This window comes from Amblyraja radiata, chromosome 46, assembly GCF_010909765.2.
Source record: "Amblyraja radiata isolate CabotCenter1 chromosome 46, sAmbRad1.1.pri, whole genome shotgun sequence".
NCBI lineage: Eukaryota > Metazoa > Chordata > Chondrichthyes > Rajiformes > Rajidae > Amblyraja > Amblyraja radiata.
Genome location: NC_046001.1, coordinates 2,769,184 through 2,790,072, shown reverse-complemented (window position 1 = coordinate 2,790,072; position 20,889 = coordinate 2,769,184). Strand labels below are relative to the sequence as shown.

Here is a 20,889-nt window from a genome sequence, read left to right as displayed (position 1 = left end):
CATAAGCTAGTGAGAGCTCTCATCGTTTTTTTTTTGGGGGGGGGGGGGGGGGGGGGGGGGGGAAAGGCTCGGGAAGTGGAGAAAGAGGACTTTTATGATCAATATATGAAGGAAGTTGGTGCTCGAAAATGGAACACCATCAAATAGGATCCCGAGGGGCAACTTTGTAACCCAGGAAGTATAGAGTTATTGGGAGAACCTGCCAGAGGAAGTGATTGAGGCAGGTCCAATAAAAACATTTCAAATACATTTGGACTGGGTAGATGGATTATGGGTCAAACACAGGCAAATAGGGTATGTTGGTCGGCAGAGGTGTTGGGCTGAAGGGCCTGTTTCTGTGCTGTATGACTGTATGGGGAGGAGTCCATATGGCATTGCAGGTCATGACTCTTTAAGATTCAAGAGAATCCAGTCGAGAATGGATAATTGTCATATGTACCAACGACGGAGCAATAAAATTCTTCCTGGCTGCGTCTTACCAGACTAATAAGCGTAACAACACGCAGTTTATTGTCACGTGTACCGAGGTACAGTGAAAAACTTGTTGCGTGCTAACCAGCCAGCAGAAAGACAATACATTATTACAATTGAGCCATTTACAGTGTACAGATACATGAAGGTAGACAAAACTACATCGGTGAGACCAAGTGTAGGCTTGGGGATCGTTTCGCCGAACACCTCCGCTCAGTCCGCATTAACCAACCTTTTCTCCCTGTGGCTCAGCACTTCAACTCCCCCTCCCATTCCGAATCCGACCTTTCTGTCCTGGGCCTCCTCCATTGCCATCTATGGAGCGAAGGAAATAGGCAACGTTTCGGGCCGAAACCCTCCTTCAGACCCCAAACGTTGCCTATTTCCTTCGCTCCATAGATGCTGCTGCACCCGCTGAGTTTCTCCAGCACTTTTGTCTACCTTCGATTTTCCAGCATCTGCAGTTCCTTCTTAAACACTTTAAATCTCTGTTTTTGAAGAGGGGGCGACTACAGCACGCGGTGAAAATCTCGGTGCTGTACACAGAATGAAGTGGGAGACATTTTTAATTGTGATATGTTAGAGGTCAGCTGGTTAGGGGTTCTTCAGTAAATTGAGTTGTGTGTGTTAGAAGATAGTCTTACTATTCTCTTATAATGGGAACTCATTAAACCAATAAGTTAATATCTGGAAATTGAAGCCTTACAGTGTTAATTGTCAGCTATTGAAATCTGTAATTTTGAGCACTGTAAAATACTGCTTGCTATCTCTCAGTTACAATAGTAGGAATGCTTAATCTGCTTTTTTCCCTTTCCTCATTGTCCATTAAGCTTTGGCCTCGAGTATATGTTGCTAACTGTTTAAGTAATGATATCATGTTAAGTGTTATAGTTATTGGTTCTATAGAGCGAGTGGCGCACAGTTCACTCTCATTTTCTCCCTTTCTCTCCTGAGGTTGTTATCGTACAATTCCCCCAGCATCTTGCCCGTGTGGCTATTTGTGGCACGAGAACCCATATTCGAAGGATATTTGAGCACAGCTGGTTTAATTCCTGTTCTCGTCTGAAGAACTTTTTGCACACTTCCACCAGGAACCATTTGATGACGATCAGGAGTTTGCATCTCCTCTTTCCTCCTGCAGCCTGCATATTGGGCGCAGCGGTAGAGTTGCTGCCTTACAGAGCCAGAGACCCGAGTTCGATCCTGACTACGGGTGCTTGTTTGTACGGAGTTTGTACGTTCTCCCCGTTGCCTGTGTGGGTTTTTCCCCGGATCTCCGTTTTCCTCCCACACTCCAAAAGACGCACAGGTTTGTAGGCTAGGTACACAAAAAAAAACTGGAGAAACTCAGCGGGTGCAGCAGCATCTATGGAGCGAAGGAAATAGGCAACGTTTCGGGCCGAAACCCTTGAAGGGTTTCGGCCCGAAACGTTACCTATTTCCTTGAAGGGTTTCGGCCCGAAACGTTGCCTATTTCCTTCGCTCCATAGATGCTGCTGCACCCGCTGAGTTTCTCCAGTTTTGTTTGTGTACCTTCGATTTTCCAGCATCTGCAGTTCCTTCTTGAACAGGTTTGTAGGCTAATTGGCTTGGTATAATTGTAAATTGTCCGTAGTATGTAGAATAGTGTTAATGTGCGGGGATCGCCGGTCGGCGCAGACTCGGTGGGCCGAAGAGCCTGTTTCTGTGCTGTATCTCTAAACTAATCTAAACTATCTCTGGAAGTTAGCAGTAAAATCAAACATCTTTAGTGTTAGCAAGGTTTACCTATTCATTTTGACATTGGTGTGTAATCAGAAGAGGGGTAGCTTGAGGTCCGCCACAGAAGAGCGACAATGGGGATTGGTGATGGGCAAGCCAACAATGGAACGAAGGAGAACGTTGCCAACCCATTTCCGTGGCACTGGCAAGTATGCCAGCTGCACGTTTCATTGCCATGATTGAACCAGGCTCCTGCAGTGCGACTGGGAGCCTCATTTAAATGTGAAATCATTACACGGATTTCCGGGAAGCGGCAAAGCTGCCAGCAGGAGGAGATGGAGGCTGACATCTGAAGACGAAGTAATGTTCAGAGTTCCTCGTGTGCCAGGAGCATGGTCAGACTTCAGAGCCCCTGAATGAAGCTGTCAGCTTTCCCTTCATTGATTACAACCTCTCTTCTGCCACAGCCGTCGACTCCAACCTCTGCGAATGTAATTGCAGAGGATCACGCCCATCTCCCACTGCATACGAGTGCCCATTTGACATTGGGATCGACTCCCTTCCTAATGACCTCCATCTTTTCCTCCACTGTCGTCTGCTCGTCCTCTCTGGGATTTCTGGAGACTGTTCCCAGTAGCGCCTGCCGCCGTTTGTCAATTTGGTCTGCTGAAGAGAAGGAAAAAGTCCGTGCCTTAAACTGAACATATTTTTGTCCTCCCTCCGATTTCTCCCATTCCCACTTAAGTTTTCCCTGAAGTTAAGTTTATTTAAAATATGCAAACTTAGACTTTGGAATTCTATATCCAAGAGAGCTGTGCAGATCCGGCCACTGGGAATATTCAAGATAGATTTTTAGATAAACGGTATGTGCAGGAAGGAAGTGCTGAGGTAAAAAATCACATAACCACATATCTCTCGCCACTTTAAACTTAAACTTTCATTTGTTCTCCGGTGCCCCGTTGGGCGTGGACTTTGCGCTCCAAACTAGAGGTTCACCCTGGTATAAAATTCAAACATCGCCTGAACCCAATCATGACCAAATCAGACCTGAGGATTTTGCGTGTAGGAAGGAACTGCAGATGCTGGTTTACACCGAAGATAGACACAACATGCTGGAGTAACCCAGCCGGTCAGCAAGCATCTCTGGAGAACATGGCCAGGTGATTGTTGTTGGTTGGTCTGAAGAAGGATCTCGACCCGAAACATCACCTATCCATGTTCTCCACAGATGCTGCCTGACCCGCTGAGTTACTCCAGCACTCTGTGAAACGTCACCTATCCATGTTCTCCACAGATGCTGCCTGACCCGCTGAGTTACTCCAGCACTCTGTGAAACGTCACCTATCCATGTTCTCCACAGATGCTGCCTGACCCGCTGAGTTACTCCAGCACTCTGTGAAACGTCACCTATCCATGTTCTCCACAGATGCTGCCTGACCCGCTGAGTTACTCCAGCACTCTGTGAAACGTCACCTATCCATGTTCTCCACAGATGCTGCCTGACCCGCTGAGTTACTCCAGCACTCTGTGAAACGTCACCTATCCATGTTCTCCACAGATGCTGCCTGACCCGCTGAGTTACTCCGGCACTCTGTGAAACGTCACCTATCCATGTTCTCCACAGATGCTGCCTGACCTGCTGAGTTACTCCGGCATTTTGCGTCTATCTGAGGATTTTCTGAATGGCCCAGTCTGATCCGTTTGGAGTCTGATTGCATGGCTGGGGTAGTCATTGTGGTTGGTATGGCTCCATGCACTGTCCTTGGGGCTGCTGACAGTGTCACCAGGCCGCTCTTCTTTACCGGCAGATTCATCTCCCAGCGCTGTCCTGGCCTCTTGGGGCACGCAGTTCACTCCCCTCGATTCCGGCACCCAAATGGTGGAAATTTTAAAAAATGTGTGTAAAGAGCTGGTGCCACCCATTCTGATTCAGCCCTAGTCTGAGCACTTGGAATTATATCGATATCCAATTGTGACACCAAGTTTGGTCCTGCCGGGTAGTCGGACTCAAATGTCAGTCCAAGAACACCTTATTTCACTCATAAAGGCACAATACCCTGTAGAGCCGTTTAAATGCTGCCTCTCTTCTGACTATCTTTTCAGATGTTTATCGGTTATGAGAATACAGATACTTGGCTAACGCACACACGACAGTTTGTGCTGTAGGATGTTATCACACTTAAGTGAAACTGTAAAACCTTAAAGTTTGCATGTGGGCCAATAATTATAATTATAAACCAGGCATGAGTATTTGTTAACTTTATAACCATTTGTCTTATGTTGCACGTACTGAATGCAGGAGATGTTATCAGACTGCAAAACAAAGCTTTTATGATTTCTTGAGGACAGTGTATTATGCAATTGATGATACTCCCTTGCTGATTTCTGCCCTTCTGGGACTAAACGTACGATTCGGCCTCTGGAGAAATGATACTGCAGTTCCCAGCACAGGAGAAAGTTATGAGCCAGCATTGACTCCGCTCCATCAAGCATCTAGCTTTTATTAAAAAAGGTTCTCAGTCAACTAAAATAGCTTAACTTGTATTGTTCAAGAAGGAACTGCAGATGCTGGAGAATCGAAGGTAGACGAAAGTGCTGGAGAAACTCAGCGGGTGCAGCAGCATCTATGGAGCGAAGGAAATAGGCAACGTTTCGGGCCGAAACCCTTCTTCAGACTTGTATTGTTTTCTTTTATGAAAAGTTTGCCACCAAGACTTTATTCTTTCGTGTGCGTGTGCGCGTGTGGTCTCTCGCCCACTCTCACTCTCGTTTAGTTTGAATCAAAAATCACTGTATTTTGGATCTTCCCATTATTGTCGTATGTGATGCAGAAGACCTTTGGCAAGCTGGAGACATCAACGTAACCAGTACTGTACGCTAAAGATTAAACGCATCCTATGCCCAATGTGTTTATCCCATCAAGGTTTATATATGCCAGTTGCATTTGTGGCAATTACTGGATTCAGCATTTGTTTTGGGATTCACTGGTATGGTGGTAGGTTAGTGGTGACCACGGAGATTTATTTGAAGATCGACAAAATTGCTGGAGAAACCCAGCGGGTGCAGCAGCATCTATGAAGCGAAGGAAATAGGCAACTTTTCGGTCCGAAACGTTGCCTATTTCCTTCGCTCCATAGATGCTGCCGCACCCGCTGAGTTTCTCCAGCAATTTTGTCTACCTTCGATTTTCCAGCATCTGCAGTTCCTTCTTGAACACTTGAGATTTATTTGGATCATTCTTTAGGGGGAAAAAAAACGCATATTTTTTTCACCCAAGCACACGGGGAGAGAGAGCGAGAGAGAGTAATGCCCCTGTCCCACTTAGGAAACCTGAACGGTAACCTCTGGAGACTTTGCGCCCCACCCAAGGTTTCCATGCGGTTCCTGGAGGTTACAGGTGGTTGGCGGAGGTTGCAAGTAGTGGAAGCAGATAGGGAGACTGACAAAAACCTCTGGGAACCGCACGGAAACCTTGGGTGGGGCGCAAAGTCTCCAGAGGTTTCCGTTCAGGTTTCCTAAGTGGGACAGGGGCATAAAAGAGTGCATGTACAAAAATGTCTGATAGTGAACTCCAACTATACAATGTTAGTTCAATGCAAAAAGTAGATGGCTTGCACTAACCATAGTTCAATGGAATCCAATTTGTAGGGGCAGTATGTTTGGGAGCCAACATCGATGTACCTATTCCTTGGGCAAATGTAGCTGGTGTACGTTGAAGTATCTTGTTTGGAATACCAGATTAATAACTATTTCTTCATCATTAATGCAGCCCATTCTTTTAAATATTTGATGGGGTGAAGAACATTATGTATTGCTAGCAGTGTACAATGAACCAGTTACCAGGTGGACTAAATTCTTAGCTTTTACACTGTTATACATTCTGTTCAATTTCAAAGAAAAGTGGACTGAGACTTTGACCTAGTTTTTCATAAAATGCTTTTTTTCAAACTGAACGTTAGCTTCCTTTCCTTGATCTGATTTCAACGTATGTCTTGCAGGCAGTTGGTTGATTTGAACTTCACCGCAGTAATTCATGACTTTCTGCTCCACATTCACCACACGGCAATTGTTACTGAAGGTGTGTGTGGTTGAATGAAATTCTCAGATTCTCAATGGAGTCATCATCATCTCGCACTGAAATAGCCGAGCCATTTCAAAAAGAAAGCTTTATTCTCTCCAGTGTAACAGGCTCGGGGCATACGTAGCACAAATGACTTGATCCAAGCGCTGTGTTTGATGATCTTAATCAGGGTCTCATTCAATTTGAAAATTTAAGGAATGGAAAGCAAATGAAATTGTACGTCATGTGGACCAACTTGTGCATTGTGTCAGTTACGTTGCACCTGTATCTTTTAATTTTGTGGGCATAGTTTTTTGGGCAGGAAATTCTGCACTCACTGAATACCTGGAGATCACAGATATTATTATAATATTTTAACTTTTGAAATAAGGCTTCTTCCTCGTGTCCGGCCATCTTCTATATCACGTCTTTCCGGTCGGTCAGTGACGGTCGGTGGTTGCAGAGTTGGCCACTTCAGTCAGTCACTGTGGTACAGTTTCTGTCATCAGCATTGCCCGGGATGCATCCCGAAATAAGGCTGAAAGGATATGTTTGTGAATTTTCTAAGTTATGCCGACCTAGTCTGGTAATTATGATTGCCTTTTTCATCTGCCTTATTGCTAGAAGGTTTGTAGGTGAAACCTTAGCCTCTCAAAACATCTCCATCCCTTGCTATGAAATTCAATGCTGGAGCTGGCAAAAATGAATGTGAAATGATCCGCATGAAGTTATTCAATGCTTATAGCCTGGTGCTGAATTATTCAGTGTTCTGTATATGGTGTGGATAAAATAATCAACAATTAGCCGTGACTTGGGTCTCGCAACAATGTGATCTCGCATCAGTTTGGTGACTACAATCAAAGTATCGATTCGTTACGTTGTGAGAAGATATACAAAGCTTCTAAACTTTAATCAAAGCTCCTGTCATGTGCAGCCCATTTTCAACTGTTACAGTGGGATTATTTAGGTGTCTTTACAAATAATTGCTGTCTCAAACTAACTAGGGCTGGAGACGGAAGAGACAAAGGAATGGGAAGACTATTAATAATGAAAGTAATAATGCAGGACTTAATAATGGGCACCCAATGGTGGGAAAATGACTTTGTGTTTTAAAAACTACAAATTCTAGATAAAAGTTAAACAGGAGAAGTTTCCAGAAAGTAAAGGGTAATGAATATCAAGGGATTTGTTGAACACATTGGTGTTATTGCTTGGCACGTTCTCGCTCGTGTGTCAGACGATGTCGCTCGCTGTTGGCTTCTGTCGTCGTCCAACGTTGACAGAATTGACGCAGAGTGCATCGCGTCGTCGCTTCCAGGGATCGCCACGTGGAGGCTTCTGTCATGATCCCCATTGGCGGTGAAAATAAATGGAAATCAAAGCATTGTGCTAATATGCGCACGTAAGCCTTGATTCATGCTTCTCTGGATGAACAGCCATGGATGAACAGCGAGGTCAGGCTACTGCTGAAAGCACGGGACACCGCTTTCAGGTCAGGCGATGCTCGAGCCTACAGTTCAGCCAGGGCTAACCTGAATTGGGGCATCAAGAAGGCCAAGCACTGCCATAAGCTCAGGATTGAGGAGCACTTCAACAACAACTCCGACCCCCGACGCATGTGGCAAGGCATCCAGGCCATCACGGACTACAGACCCTCCAACACCACCCCCACATCCAGCGACGCCTCCTTTCTTGAGGAGCTTAACCACTTCTATGGCCGCTTCGACAGGGACAATCTAGAAACAGCCATCAAGGCTGTGCTACCTGCCGATCACCAACCCCTCACACTCACCCCCTACGACGTATTTGTGGCACTGAGTAGGACTAATGCACGTAAAGCTGCTGGCCCTGACGGCATCCCCGGGCGCGTGCTCAGGGCCTGTGCTGCGCAGCTGACAGACGTCTGGACTGACATCTTCAACCTGTCACTTGCCCAAGCAGTTGTCCCCACGTGCCTTAAAACCACCTCCATCGTGCCAGTGCCAAAACACTCCACTGCGGCAAGCCTCAACGACTTCCGCCCAGTTGCACTTACCCCCATCATCACCAAGTGCTTCGAGAGGCTGGTCCTGGCACACCTCAAAAGCTGCCTACCCCCCACACTGGATCCCTATCAGTTTGCCTACCGCAAGAACAGGAGTACGGAGGATGCCATCTCAACGGCACTTCACTCCGCCCTCTCCCACCTCGACAACAGAGACACTTACGTAAGAATGCTGTTCATCGATTACAGCTCAGCATTCAACACCATTATACCATCAAAACTGATCACCAAACTCGGTAACCTGGGCATCGACCCCTCCCTCTGCAACTGGATACTGGACTTTCTAACCAACAGACCCCAGTCTGTTAGGTTAGACAAGCACACCTCTTCAACCCTCACCCTGAACACCGGCGTTCCACAGGGCTGTGTGCTGTGCACCCTCCTCTACTCCCTCTTCACCTATGACTGCACACCTGTACATGGTACTAACACCATCATCAAGTATGCAGATGATACAACGGTGATTGGCCTCATCAGCAACAAAGATGAGTCGGCCTACAGGGAGGAGGTCCAGCACTTAGCAGCATGGTGCGCTGACAACAACCTGGCCCTTAACTCCAAGAAGACCAAGGAGCTCATTGTAGACTTCAGGAAGTCCAGAGGCGGCACGCACACCCCCATCCACATTAACGGGACGGAGGTGGAACGTGTTTCTAGCTTCAGGTTCCTGGGAGTCAACATCCCCGATGACCTCTCTTGGACCCACAATACCTCAACTCTGATCAAGAAGGCTCACCAACGTCTCTTCTTCCTGAGGAGACTGAAGAAGGTCCATCTGTCTCCTCAGATCCTGGTGAACTTCTACCGCTGCACCATCGAGAGCATCCTTACCAACTGCATCACAGTATGGTATGGCAACTGCTCTGTCTCCGACCGGAAGGCATTGCAGAGGGTGGTGAAAATTGCCCAACGCATCACCGGTTCCTCGCTCCCCTCCATTGAGTCTGTCCAAAGCAAGCGTTATCTGCGGAGGGCGCTCAGCATCGCCAAGGACTGCTCTCACCCCAACCATGGACTGTTTACCCTCCTACCATCCGGGAGGCGCTACAGGTCTCTCCGTTGCCGAACCAGCAGGTCCAGGAACAGCTTCTTCCCGGCGGCTGTCACTCTACTCAACAACGTACCTCGGTGACTGCCAATCGCCCCCCCCCCCCCCGGACACTTATTATCACTTATTATTATTTATTTAAATCATTTGCTATGTCGCTCTTCCAGGGAGATGCTAAATGCATTTCGTTGTCTCTGTACTGTACACTGACAATGACAAATTAAAATTGAATCTGAATCTGAATCTCTGACCAAATGAAAATGTCAGCAACTTAAGGGCCTGTCCCACTTACGCGACATGTGACGCCTGTTTGGTCGCGAGTAGTCGCCCAAAGAGTCGTGCCTTTTTCTGGTCGCTACTGGATTTTCAACATTTTGAACATTTTCGGCGACCAGCTGCGACTATGACGGGTGCCGGCAAGTCGCCGAAACAAACGCGTGAAAACAAGTGGGACAGGCCCTTGACTTTTTATGATGTTTCAAGACACCAGCCATAGTCTTGCTTCGGTTAAAGTAACATTTTAGAAAACTCACTTCATCTGTGTACGTATTTCTAGTTCAGGGCTGACCATGATTTCCACTTGATCTACTAATTGATTAATGTTTCTTTTTGAAAAATGGTTTCTCTTTTTGTTGCAAACTGTGTTTGACAAGGTGGATGACAACTTGATACTTCTGATATCGCCACTCTCTCCTCTGTAAAGGCAAAACTGTGTCTTGCTTTTACTCTGTGCTCACAAACCCTCTCATCTTGGCTTGCATTTCCTTACACGAAACAGATCAATGAAGGTTTTATCCCAGCATGGTTCATAAACCTGAATTACATTTATAATAATAACTATGTATCTCTTACTTCCAAAGCAGTTGTTTATACCGTCAGTGCTCGGAACAGGTTACACTGTATACCTTGGTGAAAGTATAAGGATAATAGCAATGTGTAGGAAGGAACTGCAGATGCTGGTTTACACCAAAGATAGACACAAGTGTTTAAGAAGGAACTGCAGATGCTGGAAAATCGAAGGTAGACAAAAATGCTGGAGAAACTCAGCGGGTGCAGCAGCATCCCCCCCCCCCCCCCCCCCCCCCCCCCCCCCCGGACTTTCTCCCTCGGATGGTCACGTCGCACAGACACATCTATCTGCACTTTAGACTGTTTGAACTGTTTTGACTATTTTACTGTTCTTTTTACAATCCATGTTCTCGGGGTATCTAAATCTAAATTTTATTAGCTATTTATGTTATGACATCAGATGGAAGCTGCATACCAAACCTCGTTGCACTTATATGCAATGACAATAAAAGATGTTATTATTATTATTATTATTATCTATGGAGCAAAGGAAATAGGCAACGTTTCGGGCCGAAACCGAAGGGTTTCGGCCCGAAACGTTGCCTATTTCCTTCGCTCCATAGATGCTGCTGCACCCGCTGAGTTTCTCCAGCATTTTTGTCCACCGAAGATAGACACAAAACGTTCTGGGTCGTCACTTCCCGAAACGTCACCCATTCCTTCTCCCCGGAGATGCTGCCTGTCCTGCTGAGTTACTCCAGCATTTTGGTGTCTATTTTAGCATTGTAGCGATGATTGGCAGTTGTCTCGATTTTGAAGGCAACGTTATTGTTGCAAGTGTGCGCCTGTGTGTTTTAATGGTGTTTTGGGTGGATACAAGACAGATTGCATTTAGCTCAAAAGACCGGGAATGCCTGAAAGAATATGACGTCATCTTTCTGTGCTCTGAAAGTCTTAAGTGAAAGCTTTGACAGCCAGCAGGTTGCCAAATGTTAATTCCATTTTTTTCCCTTACTGAGCAGCTGTCGTCATCTTCATGGTTTCCATAGCAGCCCTTTTCCCTCTTGGCACCACAATATCTGAGGAAATGTTAACGGATTTATTCATGAGACTAGCTTTACATATATTCTGTTTAAACTTATTGTAAATCATGATTTTATTCATTTGCAATATGCCTTCAAGATGTGTTATTTAGAGATGCCTTTTTTTTTTTTAACTGTTCGGATCATTTAATGAAGCACTTTGAATTATTCACGGAGACTGTAATTGAATCTATTTTTCACATGCTCAGGATTTCATTTAGTTCTTTCAAGGTGGAGCTCGTTTGCCATGCATTGGGTTGGGATGGTTCAGCTGCAGTGTTAAAAGCTTTGATGGTGCCATGGGATGGCAGTGCAGGTTATAATTTCCGTAGGTGGGGAGAGGAAGCTGGAGAAGGAGCAAAGCGTTTGCACGCTGCAGTTGTCTCTGACACTCCCCTCCTCTCCTGGCAGCCCACTGCTTTCTGCACTCACCCCTCCACTCAGCTAACGACTGCGCCCCACTTTATACCAACACTTCTCTTCCTCTACCAGCCGTCCCATCCCTGCAGGCCAGTCCCAGCTTTCTGTGGACATCCACCCCCTCTCTCTGCTCAACCCACCCCCGGCAGCAGACCCCCCCACTCTCTGCTGACATACCCCCACCGAACCTTCCCTCTCTTCCACATCGCCCCCTTCACGCCCCTTATCCCTTGCTCTCTCCCCTTGCCCTGTCATGTTCCTGCCAGCTCCCATCCACAATGTTTGTGTATATACATGTAAACCAGAACTGTATGCGCGTGCCTGTATATCGCATTGTTTATTCCATTATATATCGGAAGCGTCACTAAAGGACTGTTTGTGCTTGACGACAATAATTATGCGCCTTAACTGTTTAATTAATTTAAATATTTATTCTGACCTTTTTCTCATCAAAATTGCCCTGTACTGAATATACTTATTGCCTATTAATACTAAATTTTAGCTTCATAAATGATTGCAACCACTGATTTGCAAGGTGCTATCGGCTGTCCTCCTTTGGAACGTACTGATTGTGTTTACACTGCAAGGAACTGCAGATGCTGATATCTTGAGCAAAGCGCACAAAGTGCTGGAGGAACTCAGCGGGTCGGGCATCATCTGTGGTGGGAGGGGGGGAAATGGACAGTTGATGTTTCGGCATGGGAGCCCTTCTTGAGACTGATTGTAATAGAGGAGAGCAAGCTGGAAAAGTGGGGGGGGGGGGGGAAGGAGAGAGGTATTACTTGAAGTTGGACAATTCGATGTTCACATTGAGATGCAAGCTACGTAAGCAGCATCTATATAAGGTGCTGTTTCTCCAGTTTGAATGTGGCCTCGCTCTGCCAATGGAAAAGGTCAAGGACAGAAAGGTGTTTAGCTGTTAACATTTCCTTAATGTCAATCGGAATATAGGTAGACTTCACCATTTACAGCAGGTTCAGTATTAGTATTTCATACACAATTGCCATAAGAAGTGAGGAAGAAACAGACAAATAGCCGATTGGATTCCAATTCAATCGCCCCAGTTATTAATAATAACATAAAAATATAGTTAAGGGGATTAACAGATGGTCAGCCAACGTTCAGAGAAAAAGCTGGAGTGACTCAGCGGGACAGACAGCATCTCTGGGCGATGTTTCGGGTCGAGACCTTTCTTCAGAATCCTGTTGCAGCTTTATAAAACTGTGGTTGGGCCGCATATGGAATGTTGAGTGCAGTTCCAGTCGCACCATTACAGGTCTCGAACCAAAACGTCACCTATTCCTTTTCTCCAAAGAAACTGGCTGACCCGCTGAGTTATTGCAGCGTTTTGTCGATCCTCTGTCCAGTTCTAGGTTCTGTAATATGTTGAACTGCATGAAACAACTGTTGTGCTTAACATGATATATGCAGCTATGGTAATGAAAATAATGCTATTTGCACAATAAATGAGAGAACATCAGTGGAGATTGTAATTGGGGGGGGATACTTCTAAAAAATGTTAGAGTTTCATTCATGAATGAGTTGCTTATGTTTTATGTTTCTGGTAATAACCCAAGATTAAATTACTAGGCATTGTCATATTTAATGCACAACTGGATTATGACAGACACACGAGGCATTCCTATATTTCACAGAGAGTGGTGAATCTCTGGAACTCTCTGCCACAGAAGGTAGTTGAGGCCAGTTCATTGGTTATATTTAAGAGGGAGTTAGATGTGGCCCTTGTGGCTAAATGGATCAGGGGGTATGGAGAGAAGGCAGGTACAGGATACTGAGTTGGATGATCAGCCATGATCATATTGAATGGCGGTGCAGGCTCGAAGGGCCGAATGGCCTACTCCTGCACCTATTTTCTATGTTTCTATGTTAATCAAGCATTAAATATGATGGGTCTTCATCAATACCATTTGCCTTTATTCTTTGGGTTTGGGCTTAAGTAAAGCATTTTTGTCATCAGGAACCTGACTTAAGTCTTTCTAAATCGATAGAAATCGCTAAACCTTTTTACAGCTTAAGGATAATGATCTCTTCCTCTGTGTGAAGTAAGTCTTCTTGAACCCTGTGGCTTTCCAAAATCCAAACCTCCAATTCTCCTTTGAGACAGAAGGATGGAAGCCAGAAATATTTGAAAAATATGATATAAATTAATGCCTTAAGGCTGTAGTGTGGGGTAGGCCAGGGTAGTGTTTTTATTTGCAACCAAACTCCCCCTGGTTCTTTCAACTTCCCTTCATTTCACAGATCTCTACTGATTTCTGCTTTAGAAACTCAGCAGCTTAATTTGACAGCGCACCATCATGAACCTAGACTGGATGTTGCTTTTGACCTCTGCTTCCTTTGAGTCCACGTTAATCTACCAATATGCCTGCTGATAGAGAGAGTGTGTTTTAAGAATCGTGGTGTTCCCAGTCGCCCATCACAGTCACTTTGTCTTCCTAAGAAAATGTACTGTCCAAAACCAAAGTTCCCGGAAGAAGTGTATGTTAATTGCTAGCTTTTCCTTTATCTTCACAGAAAGCACAGGAGAGACAACGGCATGCTTTGACCATAGACATACTGTACTCGATCCAGAAAACACCACAAGTATCAGCAACATGAGATACGCATTTGCCAACACTGAGCAGGTCCAGTTCCATTGAGACACCACTTCTTTGACCACAAAACAAAAAGTTTGCTTTTTACGTGATACGGGTATAGCACAATATTACAACAGGCTGCAGCTCCTGGTAAGTCCTTTATGCAAAGTTTTCTGAATTAACTTGATTCACCTGAACGTTATGTATTGTGTCAGAATTTTTGTGTGAGCAGAGATCCAGAATGGGTCATGACTTTTTAAAATATTTTTATTAGAAGCATATACATATCATAACCAAAACACGATTTGCTTACCAGTTACATATAAACACAGCTTCTATTTTTTAATACATTTTTTTGAAAGATAAAGCTATAGAGAGAAAAGAAATAAGGGAAGAGAAAAAAGAAACTATAAGCTAATAGAGAGGGGAGGGAGAAAACAAAAAACAAAGAAGATTACCAATAACACAATTTTGGAGATAAGTCTGTAGATTATAGTGTAAATGTTCATCCAGTCCTGGATTCAAGTTTCAGTCCAGCTTCCGTGTAGAACCAGTTTACCCTTTTAGAAAACCAATAAATGGAGACCATATTCTAGCAAATAGTTTTGATTTGTCAATTAAGACAAGTCTAATTTTTTCCAAGTGTAAGGTCTCCGACATTTCCGTGATCCACATTTTAATTGTGGGGGTTGTTGGATTTTCCCAAAATTTTAATATTAAAGGTTTATGAGTTTTTAAGGTGTTTCAAAATGTCAGCATTTAAATTCTTGTTTTACTTGGGAATTACTTTTTCTTTGAGAATATTGGTCATTCTTTTACTTCTCTAAGTGAGCGTTACACTTGTGTGGGGGGCAGCAGGGAAAGCTCTCTGGTTGAATGGACAGAACAAAGGCAGACCACATTTCCTGAACATCGATCCATTAATGCCAATTGTAGCTAGATGTTTATAACTTGGGTTCTTTGTTTGGAGATGTAGGCAGCACACACTCCACGGTTGTCCTGAAAACAGCTGGGGATGATGGAGAAAAAGAAGCAAGGGTCTTGTACCTGAAGAGTTTGATATTTCTAACCAATGTCGGCCAACAAAATGAATGATGTTAAATTGCCATGCACAGAGTGTCAGGATATAAACAACAGAGATTTGTGAGTGAACTGCATCTGGAGCCCACTTTACCACGTGCAGTAGTTGAGGCAGGTTCCGTAACAACATTTAAAAGACAGATACATCGACAGGGATGATTCAGTGGGATCTGGGTCAGGTGCTGGTACATGGGACTAGCCTGGAGGTCGTCTTGGTCAACATGGACAAAGGACCTGTTTCTATCTATGGCTCTATGACTCTAACTCTGGCTTATGTTAGTCACTGAAGGACACAGTCGAAAAAGTCACGAGGTTGCTCTCCAGCATCAAGGGTTATGAGGAAAGATGGGATCAACTTGGGCTTTTTAGTGTTGAGTGATGCCTTCTGAGAAGTGAGCTTGCATGTAAAGTTATGAATCATTTGGAGCCTGTTCCAAACACGAAATATTAATTTGCAAAAGTAAAACGCAAGGCCACAGGTTCAAATTGTAAAAAGCAAATTTTTTGCACTGACTAAATGACCGATCAGGAACAAACTCTCGGAGATGTGGATCTTGCGAAGCCTCGATTGAATTTAAGGGTGATTTTGTGGAAGTGAGGTAGGCTGATGGTGGGGAGAAGAGCAGGGAGAAATATTTACACTGGGACTAAGGTGGGTCGCCCAATTTTACAATTGCCATGTAATCCCGCGCTACCTGCTCCATGGTCGGATAGTCGGCGACTAAACCGTCTCCCCCACCTGGTTTGCCAGGTGAGGAGAGGGCTGTGGATCCCCAGCAGGACCCAAAACAAGACCCTTCAAAGGGCGGATGAGCCTCTAGCGAGCCAACAGCCATCCACGCTTCAGTAGAAGTTGCGATCACTGTCATACATAGCATTGTAAGGAATGATGATAAAGCACACACACACCAAAATCCTATACTTCCAGCGGCGGAAGTCCGCAGGAACTGGAGGACAGAGATGTGTGGGGCGTCCGTCACCGTTCCCGTTGGAAACCAGCACCACTGCGTCGCTAATGTTTTCAACCATGATGAATGAATGAATGAATATCGTACAATCTAGCATCAAGCTGGTCACAGGCATATTGATGTTGCAGACGCAAAATACTGGAGTAACTCAGCGGGACAGGCAGCATCTCTGCAGAGAAGGAATGGGTGACGTTTCGGGTCGAGACCCTTCAGATGTTGCATGTTGGGGAAGGACCGCACGTGGCCGAGATGGGCTGCAAGTGCCGATCGTTTCTGTGAATCGCCAGTGATGTCAATCCGTTTTGAATGCTAATGTGTTATGATGAAGTGCGCACACGCTTTTATGACTTAAGACTTCCCGAAGTGCCTCACAGCCGATGCAGTTCATCTTTAAGTGGTGACGTTGTAATGTATGAAAGTGGCAGCTAAATTGCACACAGCATGTTCTTAACATTAATGTGACAACAACTAGATAATGTGGTTTAGAAATGAGTACTGTGTAATCAATATAGTCGAGGACACCAGGGATAACTCAATAATCTTATTCAAAACGAATGCTATCTTGGTTTAACATCTCAAGGTGATACCTCCAGCAGTGCAGGGGTCACCCAATACTGCACGAACGTGAGAGTTTCGATTCCATTCACAAGCCTCTGCAAAGGGATTTATATGCACGACCACCTAACTCGGACAAGAATGGTTCCATTGGGCCAAGGATGATGTATTGTCCAGCTCAATAAAAATAAAAATGTTATAGTAATGATTGAAAGGAAATCTATGATTAGTAATCACGAAATGTCTGTTATCCAAATGTTGACGGTGTGTATAGGGGAATATGATACCTTGGAAAACAACATGTATTGCTTGAATGGCACAAGAATCGATCAATCAGTATAATTTTTTTAATTTACATTTTTCCAAGAAGCTCTCTGTCTCTTCTTCTGTCGTATGTCTTTTAGACCTTGAGGCGAGCCGGGCCAACGTGTCATCGTCCAGGTCAATCAGACCTCGTTCACCATTCGGTGGCCGGTGTTTGGGGCAAGTGGTGACGATGTGCTCCACTGTCTGTGTTGGGTCCCCACACACTCGCAGGAGGCGCTCGCTGCCCACGAGGCCCCACCTATTCATCGCTACTCCATAGCGTCCGATGCCTGTCCTCAAGCGGTTGAGGGTTGTCCACTGCTTTCGGGGCAGGTCCTGGCCAGGGACGTCCATGGGGTCATTGATGTACTGGTGTAGCCTCCGTCTCTGAAGAAGGGTTTCGGCCTGAAACGTTGCCTATTTCCTTCGCTCCATAGATGCTGCCTCACCCGCTGAGTTTCTCCAGCATTTTTGTCTACCTTCGTTTTTCCAGCATCTGCAGCTCCTCGTTAAACGACTCTCTGTCTCTGTTGCAGGTTTCTGCTGTGTAGCACACCCTTAATTATTTTCGCATTCTGAAGATGTCCAATAGTAATAATACTCAAGAAACTCTGGAAATTATGAAGGAAACGGAAAAGAAATTGGTGGAGGAATCTTTAATTAAAAATAAACCTGCATGTCGAACGTCCAGTAAAGAGGAGTTGGAAAAAGATGGCGAAGACCCAAACTCACAGCAAGAGTTCCAGGTGAGAGCCTCGCAGCTGTGGTATCTGTGCCTGTTTATAATCATAAGTTCCTTTGACACTCATTCACCCCCCGTGGTTTTCATAACCAGCTTACATTGTGTCTTTGACAGTGGTTGTAAAATGAGAGTTGATGTAATATCAAGTCATTATTGGTATGCTTGTGAATCTGAGAATCCTAGACAAATTCAGTGTAGAAACTGGCCCTTCAGTCCATCTCATCCACTGTTATTCACTTGAGGGGTAACTATTTCACACAGAGGGTGGTGGGTGCATGGAACAAGCTCCCAGAGGAGGTAGTTGATGCTGGGACTATCCCAATGTTTATGAAACAGTTAGACAGGTACATGGATAGGACAAGTTTGGAGGGATATGGACCAACTTGCCCACACCGGCCAACATGTCCCATCTACAGAACTAGTGTAGATGGGACTTGTTGGCTGGTGTGGGCAAGTTGGGCCGAAGGGCCTGTTTCTATACTATCACTCTATGACTCTATACTTATCTATGGTAATCCTATTTGCCTGTATTCGGCCCATATACCTCCACGCATTTCCTATCCGAGAACCTGTCAAGATGCATTTTAAACATTGTAATTGTATCTGCCTCCATGACCTCCTATGGCAGCTCCCACATCACCCTCTGTGTGCATAAAGTTACCTCCCGGGTCTTTTTCAAATTCAACGTCCCGAAACGTTGCCTATTTCCTTCGCTCCATAGATGCTGCTGCACCCGCTGAGTTTCTCCAGCATTTTTGTCTACCTTCATTTTATAGTTTTTCCAAGTTCAACCCTGCTCCCTCTTTCACAATCTGCAAGGTATCCATCAACAATTAACACCATTTTTGGATTGGGCACTAAAATTATTTTTGCTAGCTGCAAGACTATTTCATGAAAGATGTTTGGACTTCCTTAAACGCACGAATGGCTTTGATTCCAAACACGCTTTCAGGTTTGTACAAAATTCTTACTTTTACTCCAGTGTTTCAAGAGTGGTCGGAGTCGAACATATCACAGGTAAGGGTTAAATGTCATTGTAGTAATAATAATAATAATAATAATAATAATATCTTTTATTGTCATTGCACATAAGTGCAACAAGATTTGGGTATGCAGCTTCGATCCGACATCATAACTTAAGTAACTACAAAAATTTAGGTTTAGATTTAGATACCCCGAGAACATGGTTTGTACAAAGAACATTACAACAGTAAAATAGTCCAAACAGACTAAAGTGCAGATGTGTCTGTGCGACGTGACCATCCAAGGGAGACAGTCCGTGGGGGTGGGGGGGGCACTCAACAGGGCCGGTTCAGAGCAGCTATAGCTCTGGGAAAGAAGCTGTGCCAGAGTCTGGAGGTGAAGTGAAGTAAGAGTTATCCTGCACCTCTCTAGTGTTTTTGTCAGTGTTTGTTGCTGAGACTTGATACCAAAAGTGCAAGCCTGTTGTATTCCAGAGCGCTATTTCAATCTCCGGTATGTTTGCACTTTTTTTTTTTTAATCATGTTCTTTTGAAGCTCGATTTGGAAGTTGAAGAGTAAAACAGGTGGGAACGCATTTCTGCAGATGCTGGTTTACACCGAAGATAGATACAAGATGCTGGAGTACCTCAGTGGGCAGGCAGCATCTCTGGAGAAAATGAATAGGTGACGTTTCAGCTCGAGACCCTTCTTCAGACTGAGTGTCAGGAAAATAATTTCTACTGCGCTGCTCTGGTTTTTAGACAAGTTTAGCACAAGAAATTAATTAATTTCAAGTGAAAGTTCTGACCATTTGCAAATCTTTTGAGCTGGTTTTAAAAAGCATTGTGAAGGAAACTGGCTGGGTTCATAAAACTGGCGACACCCCCAGGTTGAATTAATCCGCACTGGCTGTTTCTGCAAATTGTGCCCCCTTGCAGCCCTTTGAAGACTCTTTTAAATTTGCTGGAGGCTTGCGGGCATCTTTCAGAAGCTCTTCAATATTAAATATTTAAATTAAAAACTGATATAACTTGCAAATGGTGCTATGTAGATTTTTAAAGTTACTTTCAATTATTTATGGTCAGATACTGGAATGGGTACTTTGATTAAATGTTTATTTTTAATGATAAGCCTATTGTATTGAGCTGCAGCAGGTTACACCTATCACAATGTTGAACTAGGCGATGAAACTACAGATTGCGGTGATCCTTTGTAGATTCCTGTTTGATTTCTATAAAGAAGTTTGAGTGGAAGCTTGAAACATCATTTCACTTTGGAAAACCAAGAGCAATATTGAGTATAGAAGATGCAAGGTCATATTACAGTTGGTGAGGCCATGTTTAGAGTGTTGTGTTCAGTTCTGGTCACCATGTTATAGGAAAGATGTATTCCTTGGAGCGTAGGAGGATGAGGGGTGATCTTATAGAGGTGTATAAAATCATGTGCGGTGTAAATAGAGTAAATGTAGTCTTTTGCCCAGTGTAGGGGAATCAAGAACCAGATGATATAGGGTTGTGAGGGGAGAGAAATTTAATAAGTACCTGAGGGGTAAACTTTTTGCACAAAGGGTAGGTGAATGAAGCGAGCTGCTGCAGGAGGTAGTTGTGGCAGGTACTATCGCAACATTTAGACGGGTATATGGATATAGGTTTAGAGGGATATGGGACAAAATGCAGGCAGGTGAGACTACTGTAGATGGACATGTTAGTCGGCGTGGGCAAGTTGGGCCGAATGGCCTATTTCCACACTGTATCACTCTGTGACTCTATTGGGTAGAAACAATGAACTACAGGTGCTGGTTAATACACAAAAGCATACACAGTGCTGGAGTAACTCAGCGGGTCAGGCAGCATCTGTGGAGAACATGGATAGGTGACGTTTCACAGAGTGCTGGAGTAACTCAGTGGGTCATGCAGCATCTGTGGAGAACATGGATAGGTGACGTTTCACAGAGTGCTGGAGTAACTCAGCGGGTCAGGCAGCATCTGTGGAGAACATGGATAGGTGACGTTTCACAGAGTGCTGGAGTAACTCAGCGGGTCAGGCAGCATCTGTGGAGAACA

The 20,889-nt window shown here is 44.6% G+C and overlaps 1 protein-coding gene across 7 annotated transcripts in view; it reads left to right on the top strand.

The window, feature by feature from the left end:
- The window catches only part of r3hdm2 (R3H domain containing 2), a 166,121-nt gene that overhangs the window by 47,072 nt on the left and 98,160 nt on the right, over positions 1 to 20,889 (top strand). For all 7 annotated transcript variants that reach the window (XM_033015715.1, XM_033015714.1, XM_033015712.1 and 4 more), the window contains exons 2-3: positions 14,151 to 14,362; positions 17,658 to 17,867. In XM_033015715.1, the coding sequence (XP_032871606.1) occupies positions 17,703 to 17,867 (165 nt within the window). In that variant the 5' untranslated portion in view covers positions 14,151 to 14,362; positions 17,658 to 17,702. The remainder of the gene's footprint in view (positions 1 to 14,150; positions 14,363 to 17,657; positions 17,868 to 20,889) is intronic.